The sequence below is a fragment of the Papaver somniferum genome, chromosome 3 (genome assembly GCF_003573695.1).
Source record: "Papaver somniferum cultivar HN1 chromosome 3, ASM357369v1, whole genome shotgun sequence".
NCBI classification, from domain to species: Eukaryota; Viridiplantae; Streptophyta; class Magnoliopsida; order Ranunculales; family Papaveraceae; genus Papaver; species Papaver somniferum.
In genome coordinates, this window is record NC_039360.1 from 29,059,149 (window position 1) to 29,078,676 (window position 19,528).

The 19,528-nt window shown below is 37.9% G+C and overlaps 1 protein-coding gene across 1 annotated transcript; it reads right to left on the bottom strand.

The window, feature by feature from the left end:
* Positions 1-305: 305 nt before the first annotated feature.
* LOC113359219 lies at positions 306-2,435 on the bottom strand. Its single transcript, XM_026602890.1, has 3 exons — positions 1,753-2,435; positions 1,365-1,665; positions 306-1,070 (listed from the first exon to the last, which is right to left on the bottom strand). Exons 1-3 carry the CDS (start codon positions 2,433-2,435, stop codon positions 306-308), a joined length of 1,749 nt encoding a protein of 582 aa, XP_026458675.1.
* Positions 2,436-19,528: the final 17,093 nt, after the last annotated feature.

Consider the following 19,528-nt stretch of genomic DNA (forward strand, 5'->3'; position numbering starts at 1 on the left):
GTAGATTTGGCAGTCGGTCAGGCGCCTTTGGCTTTCCTGAGACCTTTTCTAGATTTGTCAGTCGATCAGGCACCTTTGGATTTCATGAGAGCTTTTGTATATTTTTCAGTCAATCTGGCGCCTTTGGCTTTCCTGGGACCTTTTGTGGATTTTTCAGTCAATCAGGAGCCTTTGGCTTTCCTGAGACCTTTTGTGGATTTGTCAGTCAATCAGGCGCCTTTGGATTACCTGAGACCTTTTGTAGATACACCATTTTCGATAACTTACTTTTATTGCTTAGGGAAGATGTTTATACATGGTGTGACTCATGCATGAAATTTTTTCAACCACTTTCCTTTATTAGGCATTTTCACCTTGGTTCCGTTCATATGCCTAAGCTTGTAGTATCCACTTTCTGCCACTTTCCTTATCTTGAACGGGCCCTTCCAATTTGCGGAAAACTTTCCTGCGTTGGCATTCCTTTGTACGTGAGAGGATATTTTTAAGACCAAGTCATCCGCCTTAAATGTCCTCTCCTTCACGCTTTGGTTATAGTAATTAGCCGTGCGATTTCTGTAGGCTTCCGCGAATCTTTCCACTCGTGTTCTGTTTTCCTCTATTGTGTCTAAGTGGGCAAAACGACTTATTTCGTCAGGTATGGTATGGATAGTCATTGCCACTCTTGCAGATGGGATTGCTATCTCTGCAGGCAGTATCGCGTCTTCTCCATAGACTAGTAAATAGGGTGATTCTCCCGTGGAACTACGTTTCGAGTTCCTGTATGCCCAGAGCGCCAGCGAAAACTGCTCGTGCCATTCTATATAATGATCATGCACTGTCCTGCTAAGGATTCGGATGAGCGTTTTGTTCATTGCTTCCGCTTTCCCATTCCCTTTGGGATAGTAGGGAGTTGACGTGTGAAGTCTTATGTTATTTTGGCGGAGCAGATCAATCACATCTTTATTTACAAACGACTTGACATTATCTGATCTGATTATCATAGGAGCATCGAACCTATAAATGATGTGTTCTTTAATGAGCGCGGCTACTGTAGCTCCAGCATAATCTTTGAGGGGTATTGCTTCAACCCACTTTGACACGTACTCTGTGGCTGTTATTATGTATTTATGGCGCTTCGAGGACGTCGGGTTGATCGGTCATATGAGGTCGAGCCCCCATCTATGAAACGGACACGGTGTCACTATGTTGTGTAGTAGAGTGTGAGGCGCTTGGATCAAATTTCCATGTGTCTGGCAGCTTAAGCATTTTCTGACATGCTCCGCGGTATTGCTTTCCATGGTTGGCCAATAAAACCCTCCTTCATAAAGTTGCAGGAACAACATCCGCATTTCCTGATGCTCAACGTTGTGGGACCGGGTCATTACCTCTACTGCTTCCTGATCTGACAAACATCGCAGTACTGCATTACTATAACTTATGTGATGAAGAACGCCTTCATGCATGAAGAAACGCGTCGCCTTCTTTTGGATTTTCAGAGACTCCTGCCTGTCACTGGGTAATTTCCCATGTTGGATGAAATCAATATAGGGTTGTCTCGAGTATACTTCCTCAGCAGTGCAGACTTCCGCGGGTTGCGGTGGAGTTTGACAATCGGCGCAGCTGTCTTGGAGTACTGCCACTTGAGCTGACATGCTCGGCCAATATACACCCAACCTTTGAAGTTTCCTGTAGAGGTGAACAGCGCCAGTTTTCCCACATGTTTTCGCGTGCATCTCCTAGAGTAACTTCTCCGCTTCTCTTTTATTCACACACCTCGCAAGGGATCCTCCGGCTGCCCTATAGTACAAGGCCCCTTGGATAATTACAAATTTCTTCAAGGGTTGGGTGGGAATCACCCGACCTTCATCCATCTGAGTCAGGTCTTCGATATATATCCGCCTCCAGTCATCTGCTTCCTCGAAAGACCTATCCTCTTTCCAAGTGTTAGGCAGCTTCTTTCTTCGTATCGTGACTGTGCCCTCTTCTTCACCAATTAATTTTACATTAATTGTTAAAGTTGCCGAGGCATACTCGTGATTATTTCCACCTCTGCCAGTATGGTCCAATGTTGACCCCGTTTGTTTCATCAACCTTTGGGCCTCTGCCCGATACGGTGCTAAGTGCGGTTCTTTGACGTGAAAGTCACCGTTTACTTGGTTTGTTACGAGTATCGAATCGCATTTGACTTCTACGCTCCCCAAATTGATCTCCTTTGCAATTCGGAGTCCCAAAATCAATGCTTCGTATTCATCAACGTTGTTACTACACCGGAAGTCCAGTTTAAACGAGTATGAGAGCAGCTCTCCTCGTGGGGCTTCGAATACTACTCCGGCTCCTCCAACAGTACCATATGACGACCCATCAAAGAACATGGTCCAGGGATTTTCAACGTCTGCAGCCGCTACCTCTTCGGGTATATATTCATGTACCTCATCGTCTCCGTCTCCTGGAAACATGGCTATAAGATCGGCTATTGCCTAAGCTCGAATTCCGACAATTGTAACAACCACCGAGCAGTTCTCCCTATTAAGACAGGCTTCTAAGCTAAGTAGGCTATGGGGTTTTCCGCTCCCACCATAACGGTTTCGTGTGTTGAAAGGTAAGGACGTACCTTTTGTGTCACGTATATGAAGGCTAGACATGCCTGCTCTACACGCGAATATCTCAATTACGCGTCTCGTAGATTTTCATCCTGACCTCACTATCAATAATGAGTTGTAGTATTCTTTTCTTGAGTTTCTCGGTATTCCAGTCTCCCTCATCATAAACTATTTTATTTCTTAAAAACCAGATCTCTTTCATGGTTTTTAATGCTGAAGTTATCCAAATCTCTTTCGCTTCAGGAATTTTTGCTTTTGTAAAATAGAAGATATCTTTTTAAGAGTAATGATTCTTGAAGTTAAAATTTCACCCAACCATTTCCAGTTCATTTCACTCTGATTACAGTACCAAAGAATATGATCTAAATTTTCTTCATCTTGCTTACAGAAAGGACACCTTGAAGTTATCTAGAATTTTCTTTTCTTCATTTTGTCATCAGAAGGAACAACTTTTCACACAATCCACATATTACTAGATATAATAGGATGTATGCTTGGATGCCATATTTGATTTTCCCATTGATGAACTTGATAATTTTTTCTAACAATTTCACAAGCAGAAGCTACAGAGAGAAGGTACTTGTAATGCTACCACACCAAATTATTATATCTTCACCATTTTCCACCACATGTAACTCATTTTCACCAAATAAACATGCAAAATCTGTAGGTATTATCCACTCATCTTTCTGCAGAAGAACTGATACTTTTAAATTTGGTTGAGCTCTCATAAGACTATTATCAAGATACAATTCACTAAGAGGTTTTTATTTAATCCAGGTGTCATGTCATCCTGAGGTATTATTTCCATCACCCACCAACCATCTTGAATTCTCATTGACTACTGGAGCAACCCATTTCATTCCAGGCCAAATTGAAGACTTTTTTAGCCATTAATTCACTCTCCCTTAGCATTCTGAAATTTGGCTTGAAAGAATCTTTCTCTTGCATCCTCTTCATTTTGCATTTTCCATAACATTATCATTAACATGGATTTGTTTATTACTTCTAACCTCTTAATACCCGAACCACCTTCTGAAAATGGAGCACAAGTCTTGGCCCATTTCAATGTAATAACTTTTCTCACTTTGGGATCTCCAAACCATAAAAATTTCCTTCTAATCTTCTCACATTCTTACAGTACACTTACTGGCCATTTTTAGATTGACACGTTGTAAATGGGGATACTGCAGAGAACATATTTTACTAGAATTAATCTTTCTTGAAAGGAAAGTAGCTGACCTGCTCATCCTGCAAGCTTGTTTTGAAGCATTTCCACACAACCCAAACACGAGAAGCTTAGGTTTTGTTATACCATGTAATAACATAACACCAAGATATATATTTTTTCAGCAAATACAGATAATACCATATTGCATTTCAGCAAGTTGCATTTTTCTAGCTTCACTAGTTCCACCAATGAAGCATTTGCTTTTGGTTTAACTCACAATTTGACCAGAAGATTTTGATAGTCTTCTAACAGTCTCACCATTCTTCTATATATCTCTTGTCTCAATTACAAAAAGGAAAGATATCATCAGAAGATGTGTGTTGATTGAACTCCATTTATATTTTCCATGAGAATTAGTTTTGTTTTCATCACCATTTTACTCAAGTATCTGCTAAGAACATCTTTTGCAATGACAAAGATAAGAGGTGAAAGGGAAGTCCCCCTGTCTTGTTCCTCTACCAACACCAAAATATCCTCCAAGACCTTATGATTTTAGTAAAACATGAATATAGTCAATAAACTTCTCAGAAAAACCAAAAAATTTCATAGCCTGAAAAAGGAACTACCAACTGAGTGAATCATAGGCTTGAGTAATGTCTAGTTTTAATCCCACATTTCCCCATCTTATTTTAATATCCAACTCATTCACCATTTCAGATGCAAGGACAATTTGCTTTTGTATATTTACCCTTAATAAATGCCCCTTGTTGGGGTAAGATAACTTTATCAATTACTAAGCTCAATCTAGAAGTAATGATTTTGTGAAAATTTTGAAACCGAAATTCATAGGACCAATTGGTCTATACTCGTTTACTCTTTTAGCATTTTTAACTTTTTGAAGTAGTATCAATGACAATTCTTCTAAGGTGAGTATAACACCTTCATATTGTAGAGCAATGCGAATGATCCTACCACTTATGATAAAAATAGATTTACTGTTGAAGAGTGTGAGGAGGATAATGACGGGTTCTCAGATGTAGAAGCTGACAAGCATAATCATTACATGGCTTATGAAGAGAAAGCGGGAAAAAAACTGAGAAAGAGATCTCAATGCTCAAATGGAATGTCAATCTTCCTAATGAGAATCTGGGTAAGGCTCAAATATCTGCTGCAAGGAAGCATAAGTAGTTTGTTTTTGTAGATCTTGGTGTGTATTCAAAAGTTGGGTTGTTGCTTATAACTTTCGGTTGTTTGGATTGTTTTGGGTATTGGCTTTGCCACCCTTTGATTTGCTTTTTTCTCTTTTTGATTGTAGCTCTATCCTCACCTCTGGAATCATTCATGCGTTTTTTTCTTGTATCCTTTTTCTCTTTTTATCAATGAATATTAACCTTTTAATTATTATTTTTTTTAAAAAAAGAAGACCTTTTTGAAGTAACATCAACAAGTTAGAATTCATATAAAAAGCGGTAAATCCTCTAAACCAACAGTATTTATTTTCACTTACTAAATCTTCTTCAATTATGCTCCAAACACATCTATAGAACCATCTACCAAACCCATCAGGACCAGGTGCACTGTCAGGGTTCATATCAAAGACTGCCTTCTTTATTTTCCTCATATGTTGGAGTAGCTTCTAACATAAGATTTCCTTCTAACTGTATAACCTTAGGAATTGCAGTAAGGAGCTCCTCCACCATATTCACTTCTTTAAATTTGAATTTCTCTTCAAAATGAGACGCCATGACACTATAAATTTCTTGTTGACTGGATACAGTTGAACCATCATTTTTTTCTAGTTCTACAATAAAATTTTCAACTTGTCTTATTTTGAGTTTAGTATGGAAATTTTTTGAGTTTTGAGAACCTTCCTTCATACATTTAACTCTTGACTTCTGTTTCATAATCTCATTATTCAGTTGAGTTAATACTTTTAAGCAACCTCTTACAGTTATTAGTTTATTTAATAGAACATTATCCTCAGGATTCTGATCAGAAGCTAGTGCAGTAGTCATTACTTTAATCTTCTTATTCACATCCCCAAAAATTCTCTAATTCCAATCTTTTATCACCTTCTTCAGATATTTGAGTTTATGCAGAAAGATAAAACCAGTATTACCTCTTACCTCTACTTTCCAAGTATCCTTCATTACCTTAAGAAAAGATTCATGGCTCAACCAAACTTTGAGAGCTCTTAATGAAATATATAATGGTTTTGGAATAGTAGCATTAACTCCAAATAAAACACCATGATCTGAAGTACATCTTATACCAACCTTATATCCCCAACTAGGATATGATTCCAACTGTTTAACATTGTAAACAACTCTATGAATATTACACACAATCCTTTTTGAACCCACTTTATTATTTCATCAAGAGAATTCTAATATTGTTTTAGGAACTTGAAAAAGCGGGGGTATAACAACCACACCCAATATTTCGATTAGAAATCTGTATGGACTAACTCCAATATACTTTCTAGAGAATCAACTAGACAGTCAGACTCAACCTAGATAAAAGTATATCAAAGGAGTTAATACCTCAATCTCTCGATTTGATCTATACTCAAGCAAATAGAAATATGCGAGTCATTATCAAATACTTGGATGGTACCAAACACCAATATCCAAGTGTCAATCAATTTAAATCAACAACCAAAGGTCGTATATTCTAATTGATTGAACTTACGCACAACCTGTGATATTTCAATTATAAAGATAAACAATATAACGTGGAAATAGAAATAACACAGACACCATAATTTTGTTAACGAGGAAACCGCAAATGTAGAAAAACCCCGGGACCTAGTCCAAATTAAACACACACTATACTAATACACAACAGACACTAGCCTACTACAAATTAACTTCGGTCTGGACTGTAGTTGAACCCCAATCAATCTCACACTAATCCAAGGTACAGTTATGCTCCTACGTCTCTGATCCCAGCAGGATACTACACACTTAATTCCCTTAGCTGATCTCACTCAGAACTAAGAGTTGCCACGACCCAAAGTCGTAGACCTAATAAACAAATCTGTATCACACAGAAAATTTTATGAATTGAATAAATCTGTCTCCCACAGAAACACCCAAGAGTTTTTGTTCCGTCTTTTGATAAATCAAGGTGAACAGGAACCAATTGATAACTCGGACCAATTGAGAACAGCCTAGCATTATCAATCACCTTACAATAATCTTAATCGACGCGACGAAAGAAGATATTGTGGAATCACAAACGATGAGACGAAGATGTTTGTGACTACTTTTATATCTTGCCTATCAGAGATATCAATCTCAAGCCAATCTTTGCGATTGTACTCGTATGATAGAAATAACAAGATCAGATCATACAACTACGAGAAAGTAGTATCGTTCTGGATTCACAATTCCAATGAAGTCTTTAAGTCGTTAACCTGGTTTGAGAAAATAAAACCAGAGTTTAAAGGAGAATCGACTCTAGCTTACAACTAGTATCACACGTAAAGTGTGGGGATTAGGTTTCCCAGTTTCTAGAGTTCTTCCTTATATAGTCTTTCAAATCAGGGTTTGGAATCAATGTTAGCTTAGTAACAAAGCATTCAATATTCACTGTTAGATGAAAACCTGATTAGATTCAAGCTAATATCTTTCAACCGTTAGATCGAAAACCTAGCTTGTTACACACAAATGAAATGCACGTTTTTAGGTTTGTATAACCGTACCGAAACATGTACATTTGTTGGTTCAACAATATTTAAACCAAATGGTTAGCCATATGAGCACTTTCATATCAACCATCTTCTTCTTCACCATAACTAGTTCAAATGACTCAAATGAACTAGTTAGATAGTTGTTCAATTGCAAGGAAATCTTATGTACTACACAAGACACTGTTGAAGCAAAAATAATTTGATTCATTCGAATTGGTTCATGAACTTTATACCCACAGTATAAACATGAGTTCATGATGGTTTTCAAATAGTGATTGTAGTAGTGGTAAAAACTGGGTCTTTTCAGACTTGTGAAGGTAACAAAATTTCTAGATTTAAATAAAATTTAAGAAAAATAGCAAACTGAAGTAAAATTTTATGGAGAAATAGGGGTTAAGATTCCACCAATCAACAATACTTATGTGATCTAATATTTTTTTTACTATGCAATTTAAATAATTGGGTTGATTCTAAAAATTGCCAAGAGCAGATTTTCCAAAATATCAAATGTTAATCACAAGTATAATGCATCAAGAGTCTAAAACTAAGCATGCATTATCAAGGGAAAACACAGTTGATTAATAAAAACCATTTAAATCATTTTTATCAATGCAATTAATCATATAAAAATATTGCATAAATTAATAAAATAGAGATTACCACATAATTATTGTGAGAATGGCTTCCTCTGTCACCCCTTGGATTGGGTTTAGCTCCTCATCCCAAAAACATGATCATAAGATGTATTCATGGCTTAGTAATGTGTTTTTATTGATGAAAATGGTGTAAAAAGAAGTTTGCAACGCTTTATAAATGTTACAGCGTCACTGTTACAAAGTGGAAGGGTCTTAAAAACAACGATAGTAGCACTAACTGCTGTAAAACAACGACAGTTGGTTTTGAAATAAGACTGCTGAAGAACGACGGACTCTGCGAGTCTGTTCTTCGTGTTCTTCAGGTTCTTCAATGGCAGCAGCAGCAGCAGCACCAATTCTCTGTAACTTCCTCTACTCGTCTCTAAACTCCTCCTAACTCTCTCCTAAGGGTTTCTAACCCCTTTAATGACTTGAAACAACTCTTATATATCCCACAGACCCCAAATATCTCGTATAAATTCCGACTTTTTCTTTCTTTTTCTTCTCTGCGCTGTTGAGAGAATAATCGCTTCTGTTGAGCTTTTTCACGTGCTGTTAGCTATAAAATAGCTACCAAACTCTTTCCTAGACTTGAATAAGACCATGTACATGTTAATCCAGCGTCAAAGTCCTCCAGAAATCTCTCAAAAATCTCCTGAACTCGAAACAGAACACGTCTCTCTGTTGAGACTTTGAAACTCTCTCTCGGCCATTCCAGCCCAATTGGTTGGGTCCAATTGATTGTATCAGGCCTGTTTAGTCATGCAGAGTCCATACGTACCAAATACAGCAATTGAATCTCTTAAAATCACGTCCAAAATTCGATCTTCAAATCTGCCAGACGCTGCATGCATTTTCCCGCCAAAATTTGCTTTTAAATTTGAGAAGTTGACCTCCCCTTATCTGTGGCTGGTCTCCCTTTAGCAGATGCCTGGAAATGGGTCACCCCTTAGTAATTAGGTTACCCCTTATCCAAAATCAAGGGTCCGTATAGCAAGTGTCCTCTGGGGCATTTTCCGCACTTTTTTCGGGGTTCCTCCGGGGTATTTCTGGGATACTTCCGGTACACTTCTGAGGCGCTTCCGGTACGTTATCAACGGAGGTCCAAATGCCACATTTTTAGCCAAATTCGCCGCAAGAGATTATTTTCCAAAAACACCTACAAATACATAAAATAACCAAATAAGTACAATATCGAGTACTAACAATATATACAAATGAGCTATATTAGACACATAAATGCGTCTATCAAATACCCCCAAACTTATTATTTGCTAGTCCCGAGCAAATCAAAACTAAGAAATGAAATCCTAACTCACTGTCGCAGGCATCGTCGATTGCATTTAGCGTATGCAATAAGCCTTTAAACCCCTAGGTGGCCCTAGTGGCCGAGTTATAGTCTCGGGAGGGCTTACCATAGATATACCCACAAAACCTGTACTCCAGACCTTAGCTATCTACGCAGAACCTTGGAAGGCACTAAAGAATCTCCTTGGTTGGCATACCTATTGACTACAGGAAGAAGTACCCTGATGCGAAATTCCAATTGCTGTACACGAGTTTGCACTCAAGCATACTAAAATTCATATAAAGTGACAGAGCTCTACTCAGATAGTTGCACTATGGACATCATATTCGGAGTCAAAACTAATCACATGGATAGATCAAGAAGATGGATATAGAAAACATAGATGGTTTTGATGTTTACTAAGTGAACGGCGTTTCCCATATCTGTCTGAAGGCCTCCGCCAAAATGAACCTATCCTAATGGATTGAGATACTAGTCTGACTAATATCAACACATTGGCATATACAAGGTACCAGTGGTCGATAACCTAACTCTAGGTCAACACAACTGGCATATACAAGGGTACCAGTGGTCGACTTTATTGAATTTATTCCTTTTGGTCAAATGGTCTGGTCTCAATTTCTTTTTCTTTTTTTTTTTTTTTTTTTTTTTTTTTTTTTTTTTTTTTTTTTTTTTTTTTTTTTTCATCTTTTTTTTTTCACTTTTTTTTTTTTTTTTTTTTTTTTTTCATGGTATCTCAATCACTCTAATTCACCCTAGCATTGGTAACAACTTGAATCGTGGGCCCCACCTATCACTTAGAGAAACATAGTTTAAAAACAAAATAAAATAAAAATAGAAGTGAAAAGGACTCAACGAGATATGGTGAAACTATCATGTTATTTCTAACACCTGAGCTCTGTGCTTTTATGAATAGACTCTTTAGATGTTTCCATCTAATCAGATTGGTTCCTCAAACTCCTACAATCAAAATGCTTCCATCCACTTAGATTAGTTAGTGCAATCCTCAATAGGCATAAATTTCTAGGCTCTGGAGTTTATTTATTGCAAAAATGTGACAAAAAGTGTTTCTTCCCCACCCCCAAACTTAAATCTAACATTGTCCTCAATGTTCTAAAGATGAAATTAAAAGCATGAACAAGGAGAAACTATTACCACTGGAGGAAAAAGAAATAAGGAAGGATATTACCGTATCACATGAACGCGGGAGCCTCCCAGTAAATGCTAAATTTATAGTCATTAGCTAGACATCAAATACCTCAAAAAGAATTGTCACCTTCCAAAGTCGTATACCAATAGTCGAAACAATTGTGGTCCATAAGACCAAATAGAACTGCCACGAATAGGAGACAAATGCTCAAGATTAGAAAAATGAGCAGATAGACACAACCTGATCTAAAGTTTCTCGCAAGACAACTGGATTTATCTCGGGTGACCACTTGGGCTTCATATGAGTGTCTCGGCAAACAGCTTCATCCGAAAAACGGGTCTCTAATATATGGATTTTTTCCTGGACATTATCAGGAGGATCGGGTTGTGGAGTCTGAATAGACTCATGGAATACCTCACTAGGCTCGAGTCCCAAGTTAGGGACTTCTAATAGGGATAATTGACGGTCACAAGAATCATTACTAGCCCCAAACTTAGGGTTTTCACTACTCTCACACAAACCTCTCATTATTGCTTGAATTTCCGGATCTTCCCAGTCCTTAAAATACTCAAGAGATTCTTCTAGTTCTCTACCCCCAAACTTAGAATTTTGTGTGCCTCTACAATGACTAGTCACAATGTTCCTAATTTCTAGACCATCGGGTTCTTGAAAAAGGTCAATTGCTTTCTCTAAGTCATAATCAGGTGGTTCATCCTCAGCTTGCTTCATATCTTCTATGGTCCACTCTAAGGCTTCCTTATTTTCTTGAAGCACGGTCTCTGGCCTACTTTCCTGAACACTATCCAAATCGGAAGCTATAATCACAGGGAAAGACTCGGGTGGGCCTAAAAATGTATAATTAGACTCCAACTCAGGAGGCTCTTTTAAATACGGTATTAAGATAGACTCAGAAGCTAGTAATGGTTCGAACCTATTTTCCATATATCAATATCTAACATAGGAACAGAATCCAACAAAGCATTAACTTGTTCAATGTTACTATTATCATCGAAATCCAGGCTAAAATGGGATAAACAACTCTCCAATGTATTTTCCGATACGATGTTTGGTAATGACTCCTGAACTAAGGTTCCTATCATGTTCACCTCTTCAATACATGTGTTATCTAGCTCAGAATGTAGCTTGTTTACATTAAAAATATTCAGCTCAATAGTCATATTACCAAAAGACAGATTCATAATACCATTTCGACAGTTTATGATCGCATTAGACGTAGCTAAGAATGGGCGACCTAAAATCACAGGTATTTGGTTCTCTGGGTCGGGGACAGGTTGGGTATCTAGGACCACGAAATCCACTGGATAAATAAACTTGTCGACCTCAATAAGAACATCCTCGATCACACCACGAGGGATTTTAACGGACCTATCAGCTAACTGGAGTGTTATCTGGGTAGGTTTCATCTCACCAAGTCCTAGCTTAAGGTACACATGGTATGGCAGTAAGTTCACACTGGCTCCTAAGTCAAGCAACGCTTTCTCAACACGGTACTTACCTATTGTACAAGCAATGGTAGGGGACCCTGGGTCTTTATACTTAGGAGTAGTGGTATTCTGAATAATAGAACTCACATGACTAGCTATGAAGGCTTTCTTCTGGACACTGAGCTTACGCTTTCGCGTACACAAGTCCTTAAGGAACTTGGCATAAGAGGGAATCTGCCTAATTGCATCTAATAATGGAAGGTTGATATTAACCTGCTTAAAAACCTCCAATATATCATTAAAGTTGGACTCCCTCTTAGTCGGAACTAGCAGCTGGGGAAACGGGGCTCTGGGAACAAAGTGAGGCTCAACAGGACCCTCATTGGTCTCTTTGGAGACTCTATCAGTCTCCTCATTTTCTGGCTCAGCAGGGTGAACTACAGCATGTTCACTATCAGGCATGGCGACCTTGTTGTCAACTTTCTTTCCACTCCTTAGGGTTGTGACAGCATTCACATGATTGTACGATTTCTCTCCTTTTGGGTTGGGATCAGTACGACTAGGGAACCTTCCATCTTCTCTCTCACTTATGAACTTAGCTATTTGTCCTACTTGAAGTTCTAACTTGGCAAGACTCTGGGAAGTATTCTTCAATTCTTGCCTAGTTTCTTGTTGAAAGCTCATGTGGTTCTTTGTTAGCATTTCATGGTTATTTGCTAACATAGTGAGAGTATCCTCTAAGGTAGAGATCTTTTTCTCGGAAGTGTTCTGAAACTGGGTTTGACCTGAAGAGTTCTTAAAACCAAAACCTGGGGGAGGCTGAGAATTGCTAGACTGGCCTTGACTCTGGCCCTTAGACCAAGAGAAATTAGGTGGTTTCTCCAACCAGGGTTGTAGGTTTCTGAGTATGGGTCAAACTTCTGACGGTTCTCAAACCTAGAGTTGTTATAGACAGCATGGGGCTCTTCACTAACCTGACCTTCCCAAAACGAATTATCTGGCTCTATTCCACAACTAGAGACTTGAGAGGCTCTATTAGGTTCAACAAGGGACCTATTTTTAGTCTGACCCATTTCTAAAGCTTCTAACCTTCTGGATAAAGCAGCAAACTTAGCATCTGACGCAAAACTCGTATCTACCATATTGGTGCTACTTCTATTGACCAAGAGTCTTTTAGGGGGTTCAACACAAGATTCCCACTGTTGGGATTTTTCAGCGATAGCTCCTAAGAAGGCAAAAGCATCATCAGCATTTTTACTAGTGAACTCACCAGCGCACATAGACTCAACCATGGCTTTGGTCGAATAGTCTAAACCATCATAAATAATCTGTACAAGTTTCATATTATCAAATCCATGGTGAGGACACTGAGATAGGAGATCATTGAATCGCTCTAAAAACCTATACAGAGACTCTCCCTCTTGTTGCACACTAGCACTAATTTTCTGCCTAACAGCTGCAGTTTTATGCTTAGGGTAGAATTTCATATAGAAGGCAGCGATAAGTTCCTGCCATGTTTCTATGGATTCAGACGGTAGGTTATTAAGCCAGGTCTTGGCTTTATCTCTCAAGGAAAAGGGAAACATTTTAAGTTTCAAGACTTCATCAGTAAGGTCCTTTATCCTAATTGTCCCACAGATTTCCTCAAAGTCCCTAATATGAAAATAAGGGTTCTCATCATCTTTTCCTAAGAATATAGGGATCATTTGAAGAATACTAGGTTTTATCTCGAAATTAGCCGTAGTGGCTGGCAATTTAATGCATGAAGCTCGGTTGGTCCTAGTTGGGAACATGTAATCTTTCAAAGTTGCCATCGCTGGCACAACTGGAGTACTAGGGGTACTTTCCTCACAAAGAGACAGATTCTCAAAACTGAAGTTTCCAAAAACAGGGCTCTCAAAAGAAGAATCTTCGAGCTCCCTGCTTAAATCAGAAGAACTACTAGGTTTTTCGCTAATCAATCGACCTAGAGTATCTCTTTTCCAAGCCCTAACAAAATCGGGCATACACTAAAAAGAATTCAAAAAGAAAAAAAAAAAAAAAAAAAAAAAAAAATCCTAACAGGAAGGTTCTAGCAATCACACAGCAGGATGACTCGAATTTACCACAGCAAACCTAAAGATTTCTAGCAAACAACAAGCATGATGGCTCCACTTAGATTGTTTCTAGACCAGCTTCTAATCCTTCGAAACGGAATTCGTTACAATTTGAGCAAACCCCTCTGGAATCAATCCGAGTTAAAGCAAGTTGAATCGAGGCGAGGGAAGCTCAGTGGAGCTTTGATACCCAAAACCTCACCGATCCAATGCGGCGCAGTCACGCATTCAACTCGCAGTAACCGTCAAGAACTTCAAGGTGTGCTTAAAAGAGTAACCAATATTTTTCGAATGATTGTCCTGTTAAGCTCGATACCCTATAGGTCTCTTTCTAGTCCAAATTTTAGGCTTAGGTTCGCTTTAGGTTTCGTTTTCCTAAGGCGGGCAAGAAGGGAGCGGTGATGAAATCCGAACCCTTATCTTATATGGTCCAGTCCTTGCCCTTTACTAGGAATTTAAAAACAGTCCATATTCAAGTCCTCAACATATATTCACCTTAAGGAGTCCAGTAACCCGCTTGCAGGAGATTCGCGGGTGTTTAGAATTTTACCTCCCGTACCAGACGGGCGAAGAACCGCTGAAGTCGACTCGGGCCACGACTCCTATGCCGTGTGCGAACCCGAGGGGCCGAGACGATATCGTAATCGTCGTCCTTCCCTGCAAACAGTTTATATTTAAGGGTACCCTTCCGTAGGGTTTAAAAATAAAAATAAAATGTCCCAAAATTAATGTCCAAAGTCCAAAAAAAAATACAAAAGAAAAGAAAGTCAAAAAAAAAAATTACAAAAAAAATGTCTCTCTTTTTTTCTCTTTTTATCAAAATAAATAAATAAAATTCTTCTTTCGCTCCTTTAGCTTTGCTTTTCGCTCCCAAACTTTAAGTAAATCACCACAAGCTTTGGCAAAATTGTCTTTCGCTCCAACTTTCAAAAATCTGCAAGGAAACAAAAAAAAACCAAAAACGTAAAGAAGAACAAAATAATAAAAATAATAAAAATCTAAAAAAATGCTAACTAAACACAGGTCCGCGTCGGCGGCGCCAAAAATTTGATGGTTTTCAAATAGTGATTGTAGTAGTGGTAAAAAGGGGTCTTTTCAGACTTGTGAAGGTAACAAAATTTCTAGATTTAAATAAAATTTAGGAAAAATAGCAAACTGAAGTAAAAATTTATGGAGAAATAGGGGTTAAGATTCCACCAATCAACAATACTTATGTGATCTAATATTTTTTTTACTATGCAATTTAAATAATTGGGTTGATTCTAAAAATTGCCAAGAGCAGATTTCCAATATCAAATGTTAATCCAAGTATAATGCATCAAGAGTCTAAAACTAAGCATGCATTATCAAGGGAAAACACAGTTGATTAATAAAAACCATTTAAATCATTTTTATCAATGCAATTAATCATATAAAAATATTGCATAAATTAATAAAATAGAGATTACCACATAATTATTGTGAGAATGGCTTCCTCTGTCACCCCTTGGATTGGGTTTAGCTCCTCATCCCAAAAACATGATCATAAGATGTATTCATGGCTTAATAATGTGTTTTTATTGATGAAAATGGTGTAAAAAGAAGTTTGCAACGCTGTATAAATGTTACAGCGTCACTGTTACAAAGTGGAAGGGTCTTAAAAACAACGATAGTAGCACCAACTGCTGTAAAACAACGACAGTTGGTTTTGAAATAAGACTGCTGAAGAACGACGGACTCTGCGAGTCTGTTCTTCGTGTTCTTCAGGTTCTTCAATGGCAGCAGCAGCAGCAGCACCAATTCTCTGTAACTTCCTCTACTCGTCTCTAAACTCCTCCTAACTCTCTCCTAAGGGTTTCTAACCCCTTTAATGACTTGAAACAACTCTTATATATCCCACAGACCCCAAATATCTCGTATAAATTCCGACTTTTTCTTTCTTTTTCTTCTCTGCGCTGTTGAGAGAATAATCGCTTCTGTTGAGCTTTTTCACGTGCTGTTAGCTATAAAATAGCTACCAAACTATTTCCTAGACTTGAATAAGACCATGTACATGTTAATCCAGCGTCAAAGTCCTCCAGAAATCTCTCAAAAATCTCCTGAACTCGAAACAGAACACGTCTCTCTGTTGAGACTTTGAAACTCTCTCTCGGCCATTCCAGCCCAATTGGTTGGGTCCAATTGATTGTATCAGGCCTGTTTAGTCATGCAGAGTCCATACGTACCAAATACAGCAATTGAATCTCTTAAAATCACGTCCAAAATTCGATCTTCAAATCTGCCAGACGCTGCATGCATTTTCCCGCCAAAATTTGCTTTTAAATTTGAGAAGTTGACCTCCCCTTATCTGTGGCTGGTCTCCCTTTAGCAGATGCCTGGAAATGGGTCACCCCTTAGTAATTAGGTTACCCCTTATCCAAAATCAAGGGTCCGTATAGCAAGTGTCCTCTGGGGCATTTTCCGCACTTTTTTCGGGGTTCCTCCGGGGTATTTCTGGGATACTTCCGGTACACTTCTGAGGCGCTTCCGGTACGTTATCAACGGAGGTCCAAATGCCACATTTTTAGCCAAATTCGCCGCAAGAGATTATTTTCCAAAAACACCTACAAATACATAAAATAACCAAATAAGTACAATATCGAGTACTAACAATATATACAAATGAGCTATATTAGACACATAAATGCGTCTATCAGTTCACAAACAATCGTTTTTAGATATAACCAACTCAAGTTCGCGGACTAGGTTCGCGGACTTAAGTCCCCGGAAGGAGTTCACAAACTCCAGTAGATTTTCTCGGGTCGAGAACTTCCGCTCACGCCACTATTCCGGTTCTCTTGATCAACAAAGTTAGCAGACTTCGGTTCAAGGAATAAGGACTTATACATATATGTGTTTCCACAACAATGTTTATATCCATCAATGGTTATATAATCTAAATTCTCATTTCAATCATTGAAACATTCTTAGAGGACGTTATATAGTTGTTATTCACAAACTATATTTCGTCAAAGTGATTGAAACATAACATGACTTTCGTCACTAGGTAAAGATGAATTTGGCTAAAGTGAAAGCTTACCAACACATATTTTGAGAAATATATAGGCGAGATAAACTCGGCTCGAAATACCAAATGTGTATAATCAAATTCTATATAGCAAAACGACTTTTGTCTCGAGATAAGAGATAGAGTAGATAGACTTTTGAGTGATAGATAAGTTCAAGTCTCCACATAACTTTTTGTCGATGAAGTGATGTGTTTTCAAAGTTGTTGTAAATAGTGGTAAAAAGTTCGTTTCAGACTTGTGAAGGAAATGGAATTTTTAGATTTGATAAAATTATATACAAAATATGTCACTGGATGAAGAATTTACTGGGACTCGGGATTTCACTGTTTTTCATTTTCAAGGGGTTCAGAAATTAATCCTAGGCAATTATAGCTCCAAATACCTGAAATATTAACTCTATTCTTTGCCAAAATAGATTTCGTAAAACATCAATTGTAAATTACAAGCATAGTGTATCAAAAGCACCTAAGACTAAGCATACACTATCTAACAAGATAACAATTGATTAATAGAAATCATAAATCATTTAAAATCGATGCAAAAAGTAAACAAGAAATTAATTAAATTACCCCAAGGATGAAATACAACTTCTTCCGTCGTCCCAGAGATGGGGTCTAGCTCCTCATATTATAGACACTCTCAAAAAAAAATGTATTGAGGAAGTACTAATGCATCTATAACTTCACCAGTGTGGTCCATGCATTACAACATTGACTATAAGTACAACATGAGTTACTAGTAAGTACTAATGCATCTCAAAATATCACGAGCACCAATACATATTCCTTTCGTTTCTGGAAAAGTGTTATTTTTATATTCTTTTTCTTTTTTTCCAGAAATCAAGGAAGTACTTTTCTAACACTTATACTCGTGCAACGCACGGGTGTGACACATAGTACCCTGAAATTAATCATAAACAACTTATCTAAGAGTCACTGGTTAGACTATAGAGGATGACTTGAGCCAAGGGCCAAGACCTATTACCCCCCTGGTCAAAAAAAATCTTTATTAATTTCGTAGAATCAAAGAAACAACATTTTTGCCGTCTGACAGACTCTTAAAATCTAAATCGGACGGTTATTATTAAAAACTAAATCAACAAGGTCTCATTAATCAAGCTAGTGGGTCCCGTAGTCTCAAGGGAGTACTGTAAGTCACATAAAAACGTGGTACCGAAACGGGCCACAAGACGAATCCTTGTTTTTCATCTCATTAAACAAGAGAAGAGGAATTTTAATTTAATTTTTCTAAACACAAATTTCTTTCTTCTGTAAATCGGAAATAATTCATTTATTTTTATCAAATCAATCAATGAATTAGGGTTTGGAGTATCATCATGGCAATTTCTCTTGCGAAGCTTACTATCCTCCTCGGAGCAGGTCCGTACTACTACTATCCCCTGTTAGGGTTTTTTTGTTTTTCTGATTGATTGAGTGAGTGACTTGATCGAGCTTAAAGTGAGTTTTTCTTGTGATTTTTGTTTATTTTTTCTGTATTTGGTTAGTTAAGTAGTAGTAACTGATAGAGATGATTGTTTTCTGTATTTCTGTTTATTTTGAACATCCATACTGCTTATGAAAACAAAATGCAAAACCTAGAATTTTGGTGGTTTTTTAAACTTGGCTTGGGAGGGAGAAGAATTTTGGCTTCGTAGGAGTAAATAATAGATGGGGAAAAGGAAGGGGAAACAAGCTTGGGAGACTATGTGGATACCCCCCATATGGCCTATGCTGGCTTGCTCGTTAATAGTAGTTATGTTGTAGTATCAATGTGAAGGGAGAAACTGGCCTGGGAGATAGCATGGGGCATAGGCCATGGGGAGGGGTAACTGGACACCAAATAGCTTAGGTTGAAAATATGAGTGGTCGTTGAGAAATTATGCTGTGAATGAATGCTGAAACTAGGAAGCTTGGATGAGAATTTATTAGGTTTTGTTTTTTCCGCGGGTTGTTCTCTAGCATATTGTCATGATTGGTTAGAGGTGTACATAAGTAAGTGCTAGGTGTAAGTTCCGCTGTAAACTTGTAATGCACGGACATGCAGTTGAAGCCTCATTAGGTTTGTTTTGTCCATGGTTGCATATGGAAATTGACATTGCTTGACACTCCACATGGACCACACTGGTAAAGTTACAGATGCATTAGTACTTACTAGTAACTCATGTTGTAATGCATGGACCTTATGAGATGCATTAGTACTTACTGGTAACTCATGAGATGGGGTCTAACTTCACCAGTGTGGTCCATGTTCTATCTACGCAGAATCTTGGAAGACACTAAAGAATCTCCTTGGTTGGCATACAATGATTGACTATAGGAGGAAGTATCCCGATGCGAAATTCCAATTGTTGTACACGAGTTTGCACTCAAGCATACTAAAATTCATATAAAGTGACAGAGCTC

Bases quoted from the DNA above. Each gene is read 5' to 3' on its own strand.
- LOC113359219 (XM_026602890.1), bottom strand. From the start codon at position 2,435: ATGTTTCCAGGAGACGGAGACGATGAGGTACATGAATATATACCCGAA. The intron at 1,666-1,752 runs GTGTGTGAATAA...TCACCTCTACAG, and splicing joins GCCGGAGGATCCCTTGCGAG to GAAACTTCAAAGGTTGGGTG. The intron at 1,071-1,364 runs GTAATGACCCGG...TACGTGTCAAAG, and splicing joins CAGATCAGGAAGCAGTAGAG to TGGGTTGAAGCAATACCCCT.